The sequence below is a fragment of the Pan paniscus genome, chromosome 10, assembly GCF_029289425.2.
Source record: "Pan paniscus chromosome 10, NHGRI_mPanPan1-v2.0_pri, whole genome shotgun sequence".
Taxonomy (NCBI): domain Eukaryota; kingdom Metazoa; phylum Chordata; class Mammalia; order Primates; family Hominidae; genus Pan; species Pan paniscus.
In genome coordinates, this window is record NC_073259.2 from 115897325 (window position 1) to 115918890 (window position 21566).

At 42.4% G+C, this 21566-nt stretch overlaps 1 protein-coding gene across 1 annotated transcript in view; it reads right to left on the bottom strand.

Moving 5' to 3' along the window:
• The window catches only part of LOC100995628 (cleavage and polyadenylation specificity factor subunit 6-like), a 110081-nt gene that overhangs the window by 49940 nt on the left and 38575 nt on the right, over positions 1-21566 (bottom strand). The window contains exon 3 of the mRNA XM_055096086.1: positions 1382-5496. Coding sequence (XP_054952061.1) covers positions 4805-5496 — 692 coding nt within the window. The 3' untranslated portion in view covers positions 1382-4804. Of the gene's footprint in view, positions 5497-21566 lie in introns of the transcript that reaches the window.

Consider the following 21566-nt stretch of genomic DNA (forward strand, 5'->3'; position numbering starts at 1 on the left):
ATTCTACTTCCAGAAAAAGGAATCACTGCTAACACTCCTTCAGAGGGAAATACAGAACTTACAGATGTCACCTCCTTTCTCCTCATCTATTTCACTTAAACTGCTGTCATCCTTCAGCTGTAGCAGACCACCACTTAGTAAACTGGCTTTCTCAAATACTGGTGTAATCTCAGATTCTTTTGAGGTTCAGTTTGTATTTTCATTTCCCTTTACTTCCTTCATATACAAAGGCAGGACTACCACTTTTAAAAACTCCTTAAAAAGCATAAAATAAAGAAGCATCACACAATCCATTGTGCCTTACGTGAAGTAGAATGTGGTCTATTCAAAGGGTCCAGGGCAGCTCTAGGCATGATTGGCACTTAACAAAAAGTTAGTTCTTTTTTTTTTTTTTTTTTTTTAGACAGAACCTCGCCCTGTCACCCAGGCTGGAGTGCAATGGCGTGATATTGACTCACTGCAACCTCCACCTCCAGGTTCAAGAGATTCTCCTGCCTCAGCCTCCCGAGTAGCTGGGACTACAGGCAAGTGCCACCACGCCTGGCTAATTTTTTGTATCTTTAGTAGAGATGGGGTTTCACCACGTTGGCCAGGCTGGTCTCGAACACCTGACCTCGAACTCCTGACCTCATGATCCACCCACCTTGGCCTCCCAAAGTGCTAGGATGACAGGCGTGAGCCACCACGCCTGGCCAGTTAGTTCTTAAAATACTATGAGGAGAGAGGGCTAAAATAACAACAACAAATTTTTAAAAACAAGTTCTTACTTTGATTTGTAAAAAAAACTATAAGCCAAAGGAAACTTAGGATTCAAATGAGCAAGTATGACTCATTTTATTCAATACTTAGATTTATACAATATATGTAAATCACATACTTGCAATGATTTATATGAATATTTAAGACTAATAAATTTTCAAAAGGGCAGTTAAGGTTGTCGTTTACTATTTTCTACCCAGAAATGCTTTTGTTTGAAAGGAGGGAAGGAAAGCTTCAATGAAATGAAGTCCTAATACTCCAATTTTAAATCTCTCCGTTTGCTCAGACTGGGCTGGAAAACGTGATTTTTTCAGGATGGAAGAGTTCTGAGAGATAGTAGAATATTTCTGCTACCTAATAGATATTCAGGTAATGTTTGATGAATAAATTCTTTTAAGAATGGATAAATACAGTTGAGGAGTTCAATATTTTTTGAATAAAACTCCTATAAAGTAAACCAATACTTCTGCAAAAGTAATAATCATGTATATCTTCTATTTTTTATTTTCATAAGGACACAATGAAAATAAAATGAATACCCTATTAATTTTTTGCACATATGTAATGAACCTACATGTAATGAAAACACACATATATAATAAAATATATATATAATAAAATCTACAAGCACAGATAAAAAAAGTCCCTTTATTCTGAAGAGGTCAAAAGTTCACCGAAGACACCAATCTACACAAAAATAGTAATAATAAACAGAAAATGATAAATTATTTTTAACTTTGAAGACTTATATTCTTCTCTTCCCACGCATTATTCTATTAGTAATAAATTTTCACTACAACTTTTATGCATACTCATTGCCAAAATCACAGATAAGAAAAAGGAAAAAACTTTATATATTGTACATATTTTTGGTAACATAAGATCACAACCTGTATGGATATATAATCAAACTGATTTTTTTCTCACTCAGTATGCCAAAATACATCTTTGTACATCAACATTCTTCGGTATCTGTTGCCACCTTCAACAATCACTTATTCCATGCTATGAATGCACTGAAATTTATAAAATCCATTCTATGGGTTCTTCCTAAAATTAAGCAGTGCTGAGAAAACCAAATTGCATATATGTCTGTTTCCTAAAGCTATTTTAGTATAATGGAATTGAGGAGTAAAGAGCATATACTTTTAAAAAATATGGCACTTACCACCAAATTATCCATTTGAAAAGTCATCAGACTCTTTTTAACTTTAAGCAGCAGTATAAGCACCACTGCTCTTCATCATCACAAAATTGGGAATAGAAAACAGTATTTCACTCTTCTTTTACTTTAAATTCCTTCTCTTCCCAGGAAAGCTAAGTATGTTTTCTTTTGTATATAGATAACATGTTAAAACCTTGATATTTTATTAGGTTTATAAAAAATTAATAAACACGTAAAGGGCTCATATTTTAAGAAAAATGGGTCTTCCTATCAAAGAACATGCAGCTCTCTTCCTACTTCAACATTTCCTTCTAAGGTCCCTCAGTAAAGAACATATTTACATAGATGTACATTGATATAAAATGGATATTGGATTTCATCCAAAGAATTTTTAGCCTACTAAAAATATTTTAAGAGTATTTGTATGACGGGAACCCTTTCTCTCATTACGCACCTTTTTGTCATGTATATAACACATGTTTTAAATGTATGCACTAAAAGTAAAATCCTGGACCTGCGCGGTGGCTCAGGCCTGTAATCCCAGCAGTTTAGGAGGCCAAGGCGGGCAGATCACTTGAAGTCAGGAGTTCCAGACCAGCCTGGCTAAAATTGAAACCCCATCTCTACTAAAAATACAAAAATTAGCCGGGTTTGTTGGCCAGCTCCTGTAATCCCAACTACTCCGGAGACTGAGGCAAGAGAATCGCTTGAACCCCTGAGGCACAGGTTGCAGTGAGCCGAGATGCGCCACTGCACTCCAGCCTGGGCGACAGAGTGAGACTCCGTCTCAAAATAATAATAATAATAAAATCCTTTATATACTTGTTAGTGAAATCACTAAAATTGTCTATAATGTGCTCTAGACGGGACAGTATGAGTAAGAGGATAGGAAACCAGCTAACGTTTTGTTTTGGTTTTGCTGCTCATGGAGATCCCCAGCGCCCCCTCCAAGGCGCCCCTGTCCCAGGGGCTGCGGGGCCTGCGCGGAAGGACAGGGGCGCCTCCCAGACCCACCCTTCCCGCCGCCACCCTCGGCTGGGAGCTCCCATCTCCTGTTCCTGTTGTCCCCCTCCTTCAATGCAGGGCTCTTGAGCAGAAGGCACTGCTGCACGGTGGGCGTATCTCCCTCTCTGGCCGTCTTGTGGATCCTGCCGAGCTCTCAATCTCGGCGGTGCTACCAGGAATCCGAGTAGAAGTGGTCAGGAATGGAGCCCAGGGCCACCTCATCCTTCTTCCTCCTGGAGCCAAACAGCTTCTTCATCGCGGCAGCTTCGGAGAAGCCTCAGCTACCCTGCAGCTCCCCTTCGCCTTTTCGCGGACTCCGGAGTCCAGTCACAATTAGCCAAGCCCGGGGCACCAAAGCCTTTAGCAGCGAAACCGCCGCTTCCGACCTCTCGGACCTAGTGAGCCAGGCAGAGCCGTTAGGCCCACGCCTGGGCACCACAGCCAGCCCGAGGCCCAGGAAGCCGCTCCCAGGCTGCGCGCGGCTGGCGCTGGGCTTCCAGGGCCGGACTGCCAGAACAGGCTGGGAGGGCTGGGGTCTTGGCGCTCTGCAGCCACCAGAGATCTGGCCGAGTGGGTCTGGTTACCCCCACCCCTGTGCCGCCACAGCCCGGCAGATCGCCTAGCTTGGCTGCCCCAGCTGCCGCATCTGTCCCTCTGTCCGCGTCTCTGGGAGCCCGGTAGGGTGGGAGGTTGCTGGCTGTTGCTGTCCACTCCGGATCCTGAGGCCGCCCAGGGCACTCCTACCCCGCCTGCCTCGGTGCCCCTGACCTGCAGTCGTCACCTGCACTCCAGGCGGGCAACAACAGCGAGGACACCCCGCCCGGCCAGGCTCCCAGCATCAGAGACGCTGGGTGGACAACGTGGTGGCGGCCAATCCAGGTGGTCCGCCAGACCGCGGCAGAGACAGCGCAGAGGCTGAGGGTTAGGACTGCCCAGCGCTAGCGGCCCCCAGCTCTGTGCGCCCGCCGAGGAGGAGACAGCCAGCAGCGTGGTCAGGCAGGCTCTCGCGCTGAGGAGGCGGTGCGCTCAGGATACTGAGGCCGCCCAGAGCACGCCCCGCCAACCCACCCAGGCGCCTGAGCTGCAGCCTCTGCGCCATCTCTGCCGCGGTCCCGCAGGCCGCCTGGATTGGCCGCCGCCGCTGCTGCCACCACGGTGTCCACCCAACGACTCTAATGTGGGAAGTCTGGCGGTGGAGGGTGTCGCGTGCTCTCCGGCAGACCCGTAGCTGGTGGTGGAGCTGAGGGCCCTGGGGCATGGCGGGCAGGGACTTGAGGCCCGCAGGAGGAGGGGGCCGTGCCGATGCTGGCTGTGCCGGGGCTGCCTGAGAACCCGCGGAGGCTGGGGGGCGAAGACGCGCGGCACAGGTGCGCAGGAACGCGGTGGTGGCAGGGTCCCAGACTGCCCAGCCTAGGACGGGCGGGATCCCGGACTGTAGAGCAGACGAAGGGCGGGGTCTCGGCTACGGAGCTATGGACCCAAGGATGGGCGTGTGAACGCCGCGCTGCCTGACCAGTCTGCGGGTCGGTTGTGCTTGCGGGGGGACAAGGGCTCCAGAAGCAGTCAAGGGATTCTCCTGCCTCAGTCTTCTGAGTAGCTGAGACTAGAGGCGCCCGCCACCCGCACCATCACGCCCAGCAAATTTTTTTGTATGTTTAGTAGAGATGGGGGTTTCGCCATTTTGGCCAGGCTGCTCTCGAACTCCTGTCCTCAAGTGATCCGCCCGCCTCGGCCTTCCAAAGTGCTGAGATTACAGGCGTAAGCCACCGCGTCCGTCCCTTTTTCGGGTCCGGGTTGGAAATCGAGGCAGCCCAGCCCCTGGCCGAAGGACCCATGGGCGCTGCGCTCACCGCCCAGGGAGCAGAGGCATTGGTGTTAGAGTTCCCATACCTGGGGAATCGAGGGGCCTCCTGGTGGTCCCTCACGAGAAGGGGCGGGCACAGGGGGAGGAGGAGCGCGTCCCGGTGTAGCGGTGGCTGGAGTGGGCCCCTCCAACTGGGGTGGTCTCCCGAGGGGCGCGGCTGCTTGGAGTAGGCAGGATCTGTGGGATTTTCCTCCCGTCCTAGGAGGAGCGAGGCTGGGGACAGGGCGGTAGGTTTGAGATCTGGCTTCCCGTGAACTTGGAAACCCGTCACCCCCACCCGCCGGGGGAAAAAGGAGGGACTGAGCATGAGCCCCGCACTCCGAGTGGGATTCTCCCAGGATCCTCCCGCGGCCCTGCACATCCAGGAGACCCGGGAGACTGGCAGGACGCCCCATCCAGCTGCTCGCCCAGCCCACTCTGCGGCCGGAGGGAACCCTGGGGGACAAGCCATGACCGGGGTCCCAGGTCACAGCCCCAGAGCTGACCGCGGGAGGGACGTGGCCACCAGCTCCATATGCGGCCCGCCAGCCGCATCCCGCCGGCTCCACCAGCCCATCCCCAGTCTGGGGACGCCTGCCCCTTTCACTCACCATTCTCGTCTTCGGGGCTGTCCTGGCGTCCTCCCTATGGCTCCTGGAGAGTGCAGATCTCAGCGAACAGCAGAGACGCCAAACCCAGTGCAGCTGGCGCGAGAAGCAGGACCCTGCCAGAAACAGCAACGAAGCCCAGCACCTGCGGGTGACAGCTTCACACCTGACTGAACAGTGTGCACGGTCCCCAGCCCCATTGATTGGACACTGACTCAGGTTCCCCGCCCTGGCTGGAGGCTGAGTGGAGTGGGAATGACGGGTTCATGGCTACAGGGCACGCATCCTCCCTGTGCCCGGACGTGATATTTGCATTTATACAGGACTTTCTTCAGGCTTTGCCAAGCAGACACTGGCATTGCCTGTATGCAGTGGGCCCTTCCTGATTTTTCCTCCTGGGCAGGGTGGGTCACAAGTAGGAGGAGGAAACTCCACACTGAGTCTAATGGAGAGAGTAATCCCCGGGCCTCAGAGCCGCAAGGGTGCCCAGGCCTGGTGAGGCAAGACTAAAGCAGGAGGGAGTCACGCCTGTAATCCCAGCAGTTTGGGAGGCAGAGGTGGGTGAATCATTTGAGGTCAGGAGTTCGAGACCAGACTGGCCAACATGGTGAAGCCCTGCCTCTACTAAAAATACGAAAATTAGCCTGCCTTGGTGGCAGATGCCTGTAGTCCCAGCTACTGGGGAGACTGAGGCAGGAGAATCACTTGAACCCAGGAGGCAAAGGTTGCAGTGAGCCGAGATCATGCCACTATACTCCAGCCTGGGGAACAGAGCAAGACTCCTTCAGAAAGAAAGAAAGAAAGAAAGAGGGAGGGAGAGAGAGAGACAGAGAGGGAGAGAGAGAGAAAGCAGGAGGGAGGGCCACTGGGATGAGACTGCTGTGGGGCAAGGCCAAGGCTTTCTCATACCCTATCTTTCAATCTATTCATTCGCAGCCAAGAAGATAGACACACCAACAAGAACATCATTATTAAATGCATGGAAAAACTGGAGTTATATGACAGCAATATTCAATAAAGGAACTAAAGGAGAAGAAAAGCAAACATTTAAACTAGATCAGAGAAGCAGCCCCCTGCACCTACAGTTCGCAAGGAAAACCCGCATTCGGGAGGCTAAGAGTATTCCAAGCTTGGGAGTCAGACTCTGACCCCTCGCATGGAGCCTGGGGTGGAACAGACCAGGAACCTAAGGATTGAACTGTGAGCTCAACATGCTTCCCTGACCATCCTCAGCGTGGCAACACTCCCTCCTTTAGTGCCTTAACATCCACCAGCAAGAAGCTCTCACATGGCATCAGTTTAGGATTCTGACCTGAATAAACTGTCAAATTCATAAACCCTTTCTCCAGTCTGAAGCTGTAAGAGTGACCTTCACAGATTTTCTTCACTTATGTATCAACCTAATGGCAGAAGCTGGGGCAAAATTAATAGAGGGTTCATTTGGCCTGAGGTTGAGGACAACTTCCCAGGATACACCTCCAATTGGCCTTGGGGAGTGCTCTGGAGAATAAAGCAGAGGCTTGAGTTTTAAGAAAAAAGGACAAATGACAAAGAACTTACAAAAGTTGTCCAGGAATTCTCATTGGTTCATACAAATAACATTGGTTAGTGACTCATTACATTGTTGAACTATTGGGTAAAAGTTCTACTTAGCATTAATTTAGAGCCCACAGAACAAGTGGCTTCAAGAGGTAATTAGCTCAAGTGGAGAGTGAGATATGACTCCTGTTACATTTTAAATGCCTCTCTGGGCCTGATTTAAAGGAACTTTAATTTTTTTTTCTTTTTCATTACAAACTACAGTCTGACTCCTGCAATTCTAATACCAAAATGAAAACATTGTCCAGGAAATGGTCCCAGACACTGGAGGTAAAGCCTCAGAAAGGACAGAACTCAACATGCTCTCTTGCCCCATTCTCAGCCCCCACAACCACATCTGCATGCAGGTCTCCAGCTTTCCAGGTCTCTGTAGCTTACAGAATCCACACTCCTTAGCTGTTCCAAATAGCTGGAGGCTACGTGCAGGGGAGGGCAGGCTGCCCAGGAAACACCAAGGGAAGCTCCATTTCCTTCCCTATATTCGCAGGCTCAAGGCTGGCCTCAGCTTGGAGTCACTGGCTTCAGTCTATGCCACCCACTGCAGGCTCCTCACCTGCTTCACACCAGCACACTGATACTTTAAATGAGACAAACACTCTCAATTTAAGTTTGAATAAGAAAACAGAGTCCCTGCTTTCCTCATGCACTAAACAGGTGTATCTTGTTTAATTGCACTTTGTTTTATTCTGCTCTGCAGATATTGCATTTTTTTAACCAATTTAAGGTTTATGTCAACTGTGCATAGAGCAAGTCTATTTGGGCCATTTTTTCTGATAGTATGTGTTCACTTTTTGTCAGTGTCTCATTTTTGTAATTCTCATAGTATCTCAAATTTTTCATTATTATTATTATATCTGTTATGATGATCTGTGATGAGTGATCTTTTATGTTAGTATTGTAATTGACAGAGCAGGAGCATCACCATCTTGGACAAGCCCTCATTCTAAAGTTCACCTTACTCAAAAACCACCTAAATCCAAAGGGCATCAGCCTAATGGTTAAGGTCAGCATGACCATAAACCACATATAACATCTCCAGCCAGAAACATTCCAAACTTGTCCCCAACCAGAGACATGCTAGCCCCGAAATAACCCCCCTCCAGCCAGAAAGAGGTCAGCCCCAAGATAACCAACCTCCCCTCTGCCCAGAGACATTCCACAATGTCATGTGACATTCCAACCCCACCATAAATTCCTCCCCCACACAGAAACAATCCAGGCTTGTGATAAGCCCCTTCATCCTAAAACCAATATATACTCTTAGTCTGTAAGAGAGAATGTTCCTGACCAAAAGTGGCCCAGATGCCCCTCTCAGGTTTATTTTCTCTAAAATAAATCTGTCGTTAACTGTTAAGCTGCATTTTGTGTTCCTTTCCTCGTTCTTTAACTCTTACATTTGGTGCTAAAACCCGGGATGGGTGTTATGGGCAGAGGCTGTCTTGCAACCCAGGAAACAGTGGACAATGGCAGCTTATCCTGAGTTAACTCCTGGATCCTGAGGGTCTTTTGCTACCTGCCCCATCTTTTTTCTCACTTCACTTTTCTAGCGATTTGCTTAATCCCTGAAAGGGATTGCGAGGCTCTGGGTGGTGATACTCCCCAGAGAGTTCTCAAAACCCTCAGGTCTCAGGAATCCACCTCCAACCACCCACAATGGGTATTTCACTCTCTCCTTTCCTCTTCCCTCATCCTCCCTTCTCTGTTTGTCTCTCCCTTGTGCGGCTCCAGTCTAAGGGGCCCTTTGCCAATTCCAACTGGAAAATCCAACATTGGACACTAATCCAGCCGACTAGTAAAATCTGCCCTCCCCTGCTTTTCTTGCAGCACCTGGGAAAGTCAGGTCTGCTGTCCTTGTCCTTTCAGGACTAGCAGGACTAAGCTAGAAGAAATCATAGGGATGCCCAGCTTCTTCTCAGCTTGACCATCCTCTTTAGAAAGAGGGCTCTGGGTCTCTTGGGTCTCTGTCTTTTGTCTGGGGATGCCTAGAACAAAAACAGACACCTTCAGCTTCTTCTCACCAGTCCACATGGGTGCCAAACAATCTCACATTCTTACAATACCCCCACTGGGCTGCTTCCTTCATAAACTCACCAAACATGGCTTACATGGAAGCATAAAGCCAAAGCGTTTAGTCTTTTATTGCAACACGGCCTGGCCCAAATACACATTAGATAATGACATCTGATGGCCCAAAAATGGCACTTCTGAGTTGCAAATTCTCAGGGACCTTGACAAATTTATAACCAGGAATGGCAAATGCAAGAGGTTATCTATATTCAGGCTTTCTTCTACCTTAGATCTCGACCTTCCCTATATCAAGCTTGCACTCGTCATGAAATCCTTCTTCTCGAGAAAGGATTTCCTCCTTCCTCCAAAACCCCTTTTGACTTTGCAGATGAACCTCCTCCATATTCCCATCCCACTGCATATGCTCCTCATCCATCCAAACCCTCCACCCTGGTGGTCCCTCCTGCCCCAGATTCTCCAGCCCCAAACCCTGCTCCTCCTTCTTCTCCACCTGTTACCTGTCCAAAAACTGCTCAAACCACCCATGCTATTCTCCCTATCCTGGAAGTGGCTGGGGCTGAAGGCATTGCTCACATTCATGTCCCTTTCTCCATGTCTGATTTGTTGCAGATGAAACAGTCCCGAGGAACTTTCTCTAAAAATCCCTCTCATTATTGCAGGGAATTCCTGCACATAACCCAATCAAAGAGAGCACTCAGCTGAATTAAAATGAATATCCAAGCTACGAGTATATTCAAAAAGGCCTTTATGTTTTTCTCTTTAAGAAATCTTGTTTTCCTGGAAAGCGTTTTTTTGTTTGTTTGTTTGTTTGCTTGTTTGTTTGTTTGTTTTTGAGACAGGGTCTTTCTCTGTCACCCAGGTTGGAGTACAATGGCATGATCTTGGCTCACCACAACCTCCACCTCCTGGGTTCAAGCAATTCTCCTGCCTCAGCCTCCCGAGTAGCTGGGATTACAGGCATGCACCACCATACCTGGCTAATTTTGTATTTTTAGTAGAGACAGGGTTTCTCCATGTTGGTCAGGCTGGTCTTGAACTCCTGACCTCAGGTGATCTGCCTGCCTCGGCCTCCCAAAATGCTGGGATTACAGGTGTGAGCCACCGCACCCGGCCGGAAAAGGTTTTTTCCTAGTCAGCTGAATTACTCTTCTCCACTCTGTCTTGCCACTCTTGGTGCATGTATGAAAAACCCTAAAATAACTTCTGGTGACCTAAGACTCCTTGGGAAAACAGAAAAGGTGCCACAAATCCCATTTTGGGAAAAATCTCTGTTTTCCTTATGGAACCACTGGAATTAGAGGTAAATAAGTACCTTTCAAAATGTCTTTGTCTTCCAGCTATGCTTATTTATTAGGCCCTGGAAACTATTTTCCTGGCCCTGCTCTTAAAGGGTCTCACCCAAAGGCCAATAATCCAATTAGGAAATTAGCAGAAAAAAATATTATAACTACTGTATCTTCTTCTGGTTGTCTGTGTGGCTATATATGTGTTTATATGTGTTATGCATGTAATGTCTATTTAAAAAGCTCTAATTAATTGGCCTAAAAAATAAGCATTTAAATCAAATACTTTTAAGGAAAAAGTAAAAGCTGTGGGACCTTTCAGTTTATGTGACTTTAATCTTTAAAGTTTACTGGTACAGTAAGATTAGAAACATCTTAAGAGTTGCCAGCATATATTTTTGTTTGCATTTACTAATCAAGCAATTTCATACTCATCTCTGCCAAATGCTATAAGGTGTCAAAATTTGGCATAGAGGCTACAAAACTGTAACTCAGCCCAAACAGAATAATGTTTGCTTATGTAATTTTTAAATAAATGGAGCAGTCCTTTCATGGACTTTGCAGGGACATGGAACCATGTCCTTTGCAGGAACATGGATGAATCTGGAAGCCATCATTCTCAGCAAACTAACACAAGAATAGAAAACCAAACAATGCTTGTTGTCACTCATAAGTGGAAGTTGAACAATGACAACACATGGACACAGGGAGTGCAACATCACACACCAGAGCCTGTCAGGGGGGTTGGGGGCAAGAGGAGGGAGAGCATTAGGGCAAATACCTAATGCATACAAGACTTAAAACCTAGATGATGAGTTGATGGGTGCAACAAACCAACATGGCACATGTATACTTATGTAACAAACCTGCATGTTCTGCACCTGTATCCCAGAACTTAAAATAAAAAAAAAAAAAAAGAAAACTGTTCAAATCAAAACCTGTTGAATTCTGTGAAAGAAAACATCACATCATACCATATATGTGTGCCATATCTTATTTTTAGCATTTACAGCTGGTTATGTCTATGTGCCTGGAAAGGCTATCCTAGCTCAGAAGTGTTTGCTCTGAACTTGTACAAAACATTGCTTTGAAAACTGTTCAAAGGCGGCCGGGCACGGTGGCACACGCCTGTAAACCCAGCACTTTGGGAGGCCGAGGCGGGCGGATCAGGAGGTCAGGAGATCGAGACCATCCTGGCTAAAACGGCGAAATGCTGTCTCTACTAAAAATACAAAAAATTAGGTGGGCGTGGTGGTACCAGCTACTCAGGAGGCTGAGGCAGGAGAATGGCGTGAACCTGGGAGACGGAGCTTGCAGTGAGTCGAGATCGCGCTACTGCACTCCAGCCTGGGCGACAGAGCGAGACTCCGTCTCAAAAAAACAAAACAAAACAAAACAAAACAAAAAACAAAAAAACAAAGAAAGAAAGAAAGAAAACTGTTCAAAGGCAAAACGTGGAATTCAGTGAAAGAATACTGCATATGATATGTGATTTTGGCACAAAACTTGCTTTTGTTACTAGAGCTGGACTTCACCTCTTTTAATGAGGGCTGCCTGGGATAAAGTATTTTTTTATCTTCTATAAAACTAAGATTTGACAACTGTTCTTTAATAAGAATTTGTTTAATTTAATGAAAGAAAACAGCACATCATAATACATTTTGGCAAAAGTTTGCTATTAGCTTTGAAAGCTAGATATTCTCATTTCTGTCAGAACCTAGTATGCTCAGAATTGTTTTGTCCAATTTTTGACAAGATTTGTCTTTGACAACTACTCTTAATCAAAACATGTTGAATTCATTGAAAGAAAACAGCACATCATTTGGGTTTTTGGCACAAAGCTTGTGTTTACCTTTTAAAGCTATATATTTGCATTTTCAGTGTGGGCCTACTAAGCTCAAAATTGTTTTTTCTGATATTTGACAAAATGTCTTGGCCAGGCAAGGCGGCTCATGCCTGTAAACCCAGTACTTTGGGAGGCCGAGGCAGGAGAATCTCTTGAACCCAGCAGGCGGACGTTGCAGTAAGCCGAGATCCTGTCACTGCATTCCAATTTGAAAACTGCTGTTAGTTAATACATGTTAAATTCAGTGAAAGAAAACAGCACATCATACATTATTTGTGTGCCATATCTTGCTTTTAGCGTTTAGGACTGCATATGCATATCTTCCTGGAAGTGCTAACTTGGCTCCGAAAAGTTTTTTTCAGAGCTTGTACAAAACGTGTTTTTGAAAATGATCAGTGTCAAAACATGTTGAGTTCAGTAAAATAAAACAGGACATCATCTAGGTTTTTGGCACACAGCTTGCGTTTACATTTCAGGGCTAGATATTCGCATTTTCTTGTGGGCCTACTATGCTCACCATTGTTTTTTCTTGTATTTGACAAGGTGTCTCTTTGAAAAGTGCTTTTAGTTAATACATGTTGAATTCAGTGAAAGAAAACGGCACATCACATATTATTTTTGTGCCATAGCTTGCTGTCAGCATTTAAGGAGTTAAAACATATCTTCCTGGAAGCACTAACTGGGCTTTCAAATGTTATTTTCTGCGCATGTACAAAACGTGTTTTTGAAAAATGATAAAAGTCAAAACATGTTGAATTCAGTGAAAGACAAGAGCACATCATCTGAGTTTTTGGCACAAAGCTTGAGGTTACCTTTTAGGGTTTGCATTTTCTCTGTGAAACTACTATGTTCAGAATTGTGTTTCCTGAGATTTGACAAGATGTGTCTTTGAAAACTGCTCTTAGGTAATACATGTTGAATTTAGGGAAAGAAATAGCACATCATGCATTAGTTGTGTGCCATATCTTGCTTTTTGCATTTAGGGCTGTATATGCATATCTTCCTGGAAGCACGAACTGGACTTTTAAAAGTTTTTTTTTTTTTGACCTTTACAAAACGTTTCTTGAAAAGTAATCAATGTCAAAACATGTTGAGTTCACTTGGGAAAAAAAGCACATCATCTACATTGTAAACACAAAGCTTGCGTTTACCTTTCAGGACTAGATATTAACATTTTCTGTGTCGGCCTGTTATGTTTGCAATTATTTCTTCCGATATTTGACAAGAGGTGTCTTTGAAAACTGCTCTTAGTTAATACATGTTAAGTTCAGTGAATAAAACAGCACAGCATACATTATTTATGGGCCATATCTTGCCTTTAGCATTCAGGACTGTATAAGCATATCTCCCTGGAAGCACTAACTGGGCTGCGAATTTTTTTTTTTAGCTTGTACTAAACGTCTTTTTAAAAAGTGATCAATGTCAAAATATGTTGGATTCAATGAAAGAAAACCACTTCATCTAGGTTTTTGGCACAAAGCTTGCATTTATTTATTGCAGCTACATACTCGCATGTTGTGTGTGAACCTACTCTGCTCAGAATTGTGTTGTCTGAGATTTAACAAGATGTTTCTTTAGAAACTGCTCTTCGTTAATACATGTTGAATTTAGTGAAAGAAAAGGGCACATCATAAATTATTTGTGTGCCATAAATTTCTTTTAGCATTTAGGGCTCTATATGCACATCTTTATGGAAGCACTAACTGTGCTCGGAAATATTTTTTCTGGGCTTGTACAAAACGTGTTTTTGAAAAGTGATCAATGTCAAAACATGTTGAATTCAGTGAAAGAAAACAGCACATAATCTTTGTTTTTGCACAAACCTTGAGTTTACTTTTCAGCTCTGGAATGCATATGTTCTGTGTCAGCCTACTGTGGTCAGAATTGTGTTTCCTGAGATTTGACAAGCTGTGTCTTTGAAAACTGCTCTTGGTTAATACATATTGAACTCAGCAAAAAAGCACATCTTACATTATTTGTGCACCATATCTTGCTTTTAACATTTGGGAATATATTCACATATCTTCCTGGAAGCACTAACAGCATTGAAATGTTTTACTTTGAGATTCTACAGAAAGTGTTTTTGAAAAGCGATCAATGACAAAACATGTTGAGTTCAGTGAAAAAACCCAGCACATCATCTAGTTTTCTAACATAAATCTTGTGTTTATCTTTTAGGGCTAGATAATAGCATTTTCTGTGTAAGCCTACTATGGTTGTAATAGTGTTTTCTGAGATTTGACAAGATGTCTTTTTGAAAACTGGTCTTGGTTAATAAATATTGAATTCAGTGAAAGAACAAAAGCACATCATACATTATTTGTATGTCATATCTTGCTTTTAGCATTTAGTGGTGTGTATGCATATCTTCCTGGAAGTGCTAACTGGGCTCCAAAATGTTATTTTCTGAGCTTGTAGAAAACGTGTTATTTAAAGGTGATCAACTTCAAAATACCCTGAATTCAGTGAGAGAAAACAACACATCATCTAGGTTTTTGGGAGAAAGTTTGCATTTAACTTTTAGGGATAAATACTCTCATGTTCCTTGTGAGCCTACTGTGCTCAGAATTGTGTTTTCTGAGATTTGCCAAGAAGTGTCTTCAAAAACTGCTCTTAGTTAATACATTTTGAATTCAGTGAAAGAAAATAGCACATCATACATTATTGGTGTGCCATATCTTGCTTTTAGCATTTAGGGCTCTATATGCATATCTTCCTGGAAGCACGAACTAGGCTCTGGATGTTGTTCTCCTCAGCTTGTACAAAACATTTTCTTGAGAAGTGATCAATGCCAAAACATGTTGAGTTTAGTGAAAGAAAACAGCACATCATTTTGTTTTTTAACAAAACACTTGTGTTTACCTTGTAGGGCTAGATATTGACATTTTTCTGGGTGAGCCCACGATGCTCAGAATTGTGTTTTCTGAGATTTGACAAGATGTGTCTTTGAAAACTGCTCTTAGTTAATGCACGTTGAATTCAGTGAGAGAAAACAGCACATCATACATTATTTGTGTGCCATATCTTGCTTTTAGCATTTAGGATTGTATATGCTTATCTTTCTGGAGGCACTAACTGGGCTTTAAAATGTTTTTTGGGGGAGCTTGTACAGAACATGTTTTTGGAAGGTGATCAATATCAAAACATGTTGAGTTCAAAGAAAAAAACCACAGCACATCATCTACATTTTTGGCGCAAAGCTTGCATTTACCTTTAAGTTCTAGATACTCACATTTTCTGTGTGGGCCTACTATGCTCAAAATTGTTTCTTCTGAGATTTGAGAAGAAGGGTCTTTGAAAACTGCTCTCAGTTTATACATGTTTAATTCAGTGAAAAAAGACAGCACTTCATACATTATTTGTGTGTCATATATTGCTTTAAGTATTTAGGGTGTCTATGCATATGTTCCTGGAAGCTCTAACTGGGCTCCCAAATGTTATTTTCTGAGTGTGTACAAAACATATTTTTTAAAAGTGATCAATGTCAAAACATGTTGAAGTTTGTGAAAGAAAACTGCATATCATCTAGGTTTTTGGCACAAAGCTTGCATGTACTTTTTATGCCTAGATACTTGCATGTTTCGTGTGGGTGAACTGTGCTCATAATTGTGTTTTCTGAGATTTGACAAGTTGTATCTTTTAAAATTGCTCTTAATTAATACGTGTTGAGTTCAGAGAAAGAAAACAGCACATCATACATTATCTGTGTGCCATATATTGCTATTAGCATTTATGACTATATATGCATCTCTTCCTGGAAGTGCTAACTGGGCTTTAACATTTTTTGTGTGTGTGCTTGTACAAAACATGATTTTGAAAAGTGACCAATGTCAAAACATGTATAGTTCAGTGAAAGAAAACAAAGCATCATCTAGGTTTTTGACACAAAGCTTGCATTTGCCTTTTAGGTCTAGATACTTGCATCTTCTGTGTGGGCCTGTTATGCTCACAATTGAGTTTTCTGAGATTAAAGAAGATGTGTCTTTCAAAACTGCTCTTAGTTAATACATGTTGAATTCAATAAAAGAAAATATTATGAGGTCAAGAAATCGAGACCATCCTGGCCAACATGGTGAAACCATGTTTTGTGCCATATCTTGCTTTTAGCATCTAGGTCTCTATATGTATATCTTCCTGGAAGTGCAAACTGGGCTTCAAAATGTTTTTTTTTTTTTTCTGAGCTTCTACAAAACAGTTTTTTTTAAAGTGACCAATGTGAAAACATGTTTATTTCAGTGAAAGGAAACGGCACATCACCTTGGTTTTGGGCCAAACCTTGTGTTTACTTTTTAGGACTAGATACTTACATTACCTGTGGGTGGTTACTATGCTCACAATTGTTTCTTCTGAGATTTGACAAGATGTGTCTTTGAAAACTGCTCTTAGTTAATGCATGTAGAATTCAGGGAAAGAAAACAGCACATCATACATTATTTTTGTGCCATATCTTGCTTTAAGTATTTAGGGCTGTATGTGCCTATCTTCCTGGAAGTGCTAACCAGGCTCCAGAATGTTATTTTTTGACAGTGTACAAAACGTGTTTTTGAAAAGTGTCAATGTCAAGACATGTTGAATTCAGTGAAAGAAAACAGCACATCATCCAGGTTTTTGGCACAAAGCTTAAACTCTCTTGTGTTTATGAAGAAAACTGATGATAATTGTGTTAACATATGCATTTCGTGTCTTATTCCATGATGTGCACTTTGAATCTACTGTGGACCTAGATAGACTTGCCTCATTTTTACATGGGAACAATTGAGTTTCTTTCTTTTTTTTGAGACAGAGTCTCAGTCTGTCACCAGGCGGGAGTGCATGGCACGATCTTGGCTCACTGCAACCTCTGCCTCTTGGGTTCAAGCGATTCTCCTGCCTCGGCCTCCCGAGTACCTGTGCGCCACCACACCCAGCTAATTTTTGTATTTTTAGTAGACACGGGGTTTCACCATGTTGGCCAGGATGGACTCAATCTCTTGACCTCTTGAGCCACTGTGTGCGGCCACAATTCAGTTGCTTAACACTTGTATCTTTTATAAAAATCTCTGATTCCCAGGGGAATCCAGAATGGAGTGGTGCATTGAGAAGAGAACATCTTTTATTAACTAAAGTGGTTTTCAATTTAAAGTGTGTTCATTAAAAGCCTTCATAAAGGCAATCATAGCACACTGTGTTTTCTTTTTCTTTTTCTTTTTCTTTTTTTTGAGAAGGAGTTTTGCTCTTGTCTCCCAGGCTGGAGAGCAACGGCACAATCTCGGCTCATTGCAACATCCACCTCCCAGGTTTAAACGATTCTCCTGCTTCAGCCTCCCCAGTAGCTGGGATTGCAGGTGCTCGCCACCATGCCCAGCTAATTTTTGTGTTTTTAGTAGAGATGGGGGTTTGCCATGTTAGCCAGGCTGGTCTCGAACTCCTGACCTCAGGTGATCCACCCGCCTCGGCCTCCCAAAGTGCTGGGATTACAGGCGTGAGCCACCGTGCCCGGCCCACACCGTGTTTTCAATTCCAGAAGTCAATCGTCCATCTATGCCTTTTTTATTGCATTCAAATTTATCTTCTGCTTTACATGAGATTTTATGCTCTTAACATTTAATTAGCCACACAATCAGTTGGGTCCATGCAAATGTTTTTCATTTATGAATGCAGTAATAAATAAGATAACTCTTAGGAGAAAAATACACAAGGGTCTGGTAATTAATTGGAAATTCAATAAAGAGGTCTAAGAAACAAAGATTAACCAAAGTCTCAAATAATGTATCTATTACAATATGCATTATTTAGCATGCAATAAATACACACACACACACACACACACACACAGAGAGAGAGAGAGAGAGAGAGAGAGAGAAAATATAAGGAAGCTTCCTCAATCTGATAAAGAGTATCCACTAAGATTCTTCTGCTATAATTATGCTTAATTGTGAAAGATTGAATGATTTTGCCACTAAGATCTGGAACAAGACAAGGACAGCGGTCTTATTCAATATCATATCATCAACTTAGCCAGTGCAATAAAGTGAGAAACAGAAAAGGAAAGGTATACAGATTGGAAAGAAAGAAATAAAACCACCTTTAATTTCAGATGACATGACTAAAAATTCTGTAAAATCAATTTTAAAAGCTATTAGAACAAATAAGTGAGTTTAACAAGGTTTTAGAAAACAAGGCCAGTATTTAAAAAATTAGTTGTATGTCTACACACTGGCAATGAACAACTGGAAACTGAAATTTGAAAAACATTACTATTTACAGTAGCTCAAAAATATCCCCAGTGCATGGCACAGAGAAGGACAACAGAGAATGCCTAATAAATGTTTATTGACTTACTGACTGAGACCAGAGAGGGTCATAAGGGCCATGTTGAAGTTCTTGTATGTGATGATAACAAATTTAGGCTTTTCTCTGAAAGCAATGGGAAGTCAATAACTGTTTCTAAATTGCCAAGTAAAATTGTATCACTTGATATGATATTGAACATTGTTCTAAGTACTACAAGCAATGGCAACTGGGATAACTGTGAGAAGGAGTTTCAGAATGATTTCATTTAACATAGATTACTATGTACTTGACTTTGTTCTAAAATTTTTACAAATGTTAAACTCGTGTACTATTCAGAACAACTCTAGAGGTAAATTCTGTTATCATCTGCACTTTGAAGAAGAGGAGACTGAGGTTGAGAGAGGATACATTTTGCAGGTCATGCAGCAGGAAGATATGAGGCTGAAAGGAGGAAGTGGCTGGATAACATCAGCAAGACAGCATGGATCCAAATGACCATCTCAGACTTTTCACCAAATTACTAGAGAGAAATCCTGAGGAGTCCGACCACCTGCTTTAAGTGGTTGGAGGAATGATGACTTTTGTTCAACAGTGTCATGCAAAGGCAGAGAGAAGGGTATCTGGCACATAGTTGGTGTACAATTAAAGGAAAAATAAATATATAATTACCATAATATCACCATATTTACAGAAGGGACCAATTAACTCTTGCTTTATGGCTTCATAGGCACATATTGTATGCATTAAATTCACTAATTTTAAGTGTTTTGAATTATTCAAACTTTAGTAACTATATATAGTCATAAAATCCTCATGACAATCAGGTTTTAGAGCAAAATACCCAAATTTTCTTTGCAGTCAATCCCCACCCCAACTCCAACTACAGGCCATCTGTCATTACAGTTTAGGCTTTCCTAGAATTTAATGTGAATGAAATTATGAAGCATGGAGTTTTTTTCTGTCTGATGAATTTTACTTAGCATGATGTTGGACATTCATTCATGATGCTGCAGGTATCAGCAATTCATTCCTTTAACTGCCAAGTAGTATTCCATTACATGTACATATTACATTTTATTTTTCCATTTACAAGTTATTAGAAATTTAGATGATTCCCCCTATTGGGGCATTTTGAGTAACGTGGTTATGGATATTCATGGACAAAACTTCATGTATAAATATTTCACTTAAGTAGATAACTAGGAGTGGAATTGATGGGTCTTATGTAAGCGTATATTTAACTCTTTAAGTAACAGTCAAACTCTTTTTAAAACTGGATGAGGATGACCTATAATCCTTCAGGCTGAAATGAAGAAACACTGGATAGTAACTTGAAGCCATATGCAGAAATGAAGAATTCAGGTAAATGTAACTACATGAGGAAATATGAAGCTAGCATTACTGCATGTTCTAATCTGTAATACTTTCTTTTTTTACTATATGATTGAAAAGATAAATTCATAGAACAATAATTATAAGACTATGTTAATGGGCACACAAAGTTAGAGGAGTTGCTAACTAGAATAACTAGTTTAGAGAGGAACATAAATAACCTTATGGAAAAACACAGCACGAGAACTTTGTGAAGAATACACAAGTATCAATAGCCGAATTGATCAAGTGGAAGAAAGGATATCAGAGATTGAAGATCAACTGAATGAAATAAAGCATGAAGACAAGATTAGAGAAAAAATAATGAAAAGGAATGAACAAAGCCTCCAAGAAATATGGGACCATGTGAAAAGACCAAACCTATGTTTGATTGGCGTACCTGAAAGTGACAGGGAGAATGGAGCCAAGTTGGAAAACACGCTTCAGGATATTATCCAGGAGACCTTCCCCAACCTAGAAAGACAGGCCAACATTCAAATTCGGGAAATACAGAGAACACCACAAAGATAGTCCTCGAGAAGAGCAACCCCAAGACAAATAATTGTCAGATTCACCAAGGTTGAAATGAAGGAAAAAATGTTGAGGGCAGCCAGAGAGAAAGGTCGGGTTACCTACAAAGGGAAGCCCAACAACAGATCTCTCTGAACAAACCCTACAAGCCAGGAGAGAGTGGGGGCCAATATTCAACATTCTTTGTTTTTTTGAAATTTATCTTTATTAAAATGTGTACTAGAAGCATATGAGTCACAAAAGGAGCTGCTTAAGTCTGACCAAGGTAATGAGCAATTTGACCATTTTGCCATTGATTATTTTTGGAATATTTATATTTGGGGGAGGGATAAAGAACATTCAAATTTAAGTATTATTCACTGGGTTTGAGAGCTGAGTATAGGTGATGCATAATTGCCTATGTTACCTTCTACTTTACTTTCAAGAGACCCACAATGACCTGTGATTGTGTTGTTAAAAACTCAGGTTCCAAATAAAAAAAGTTCCTTTTCCCCTTTGCACCTTGTCACTTGCAAATCAATGAAAGCCCTATTTGCTCACCATTCTTAAAGAAAAGAATTTTCAACCCAGAATTTCATATCCAGAGACTAACAGCAGATCTCTCTGCACAAACCCTACAAGCCAGGACAGAGTGGGGGGCAATATTCAACGTTCTTAAAGAAAAGAATTTTCAACCCAGAATTTCATATCCAGCCAAATTAAGCTTCATAAGTGAAGGAGAAATAAAATCCTTTACAGACAAGCAAAAGCTGAGAGGTTTTGTCACCACCAGCTCTGCCTTACAGTGCTTCCTGAAGGAAGCACTAAATATGGAAAGGAAAAACTTGTACCAGCCACTGCAAAAACATACCAAATTATAAAGACCATCGACACTATGAAGAAACTGCATCAATTAACAGACAAAATAACCAGCTAGCATCATAATGACAGGATCAAATTCACATATAACAATATTAACCTTAAATGTAAATGGGCTAAATGCCCCAATTAAAAGACACAGACTGGCAAATTGGATAAAGAGTTAAGACCCATCAGTGTGCTGTATTCAGGAGACCCATCTCATGTGCAAAGACACACATAGGCTCAAAATAAAGGGATGGAGGAATAGTTACCAAGAAAATGGAAAGCAAAAAAAGACAGGGGTTGCAATCCTAGTCTCTGATAAAACAGTCTTTAAACCAACAAAGATCAAAAAAGACAAAGAAGGGCATTACATAATGGCAAACAGATCAATGCAACAAGAAGAGCTAACTAC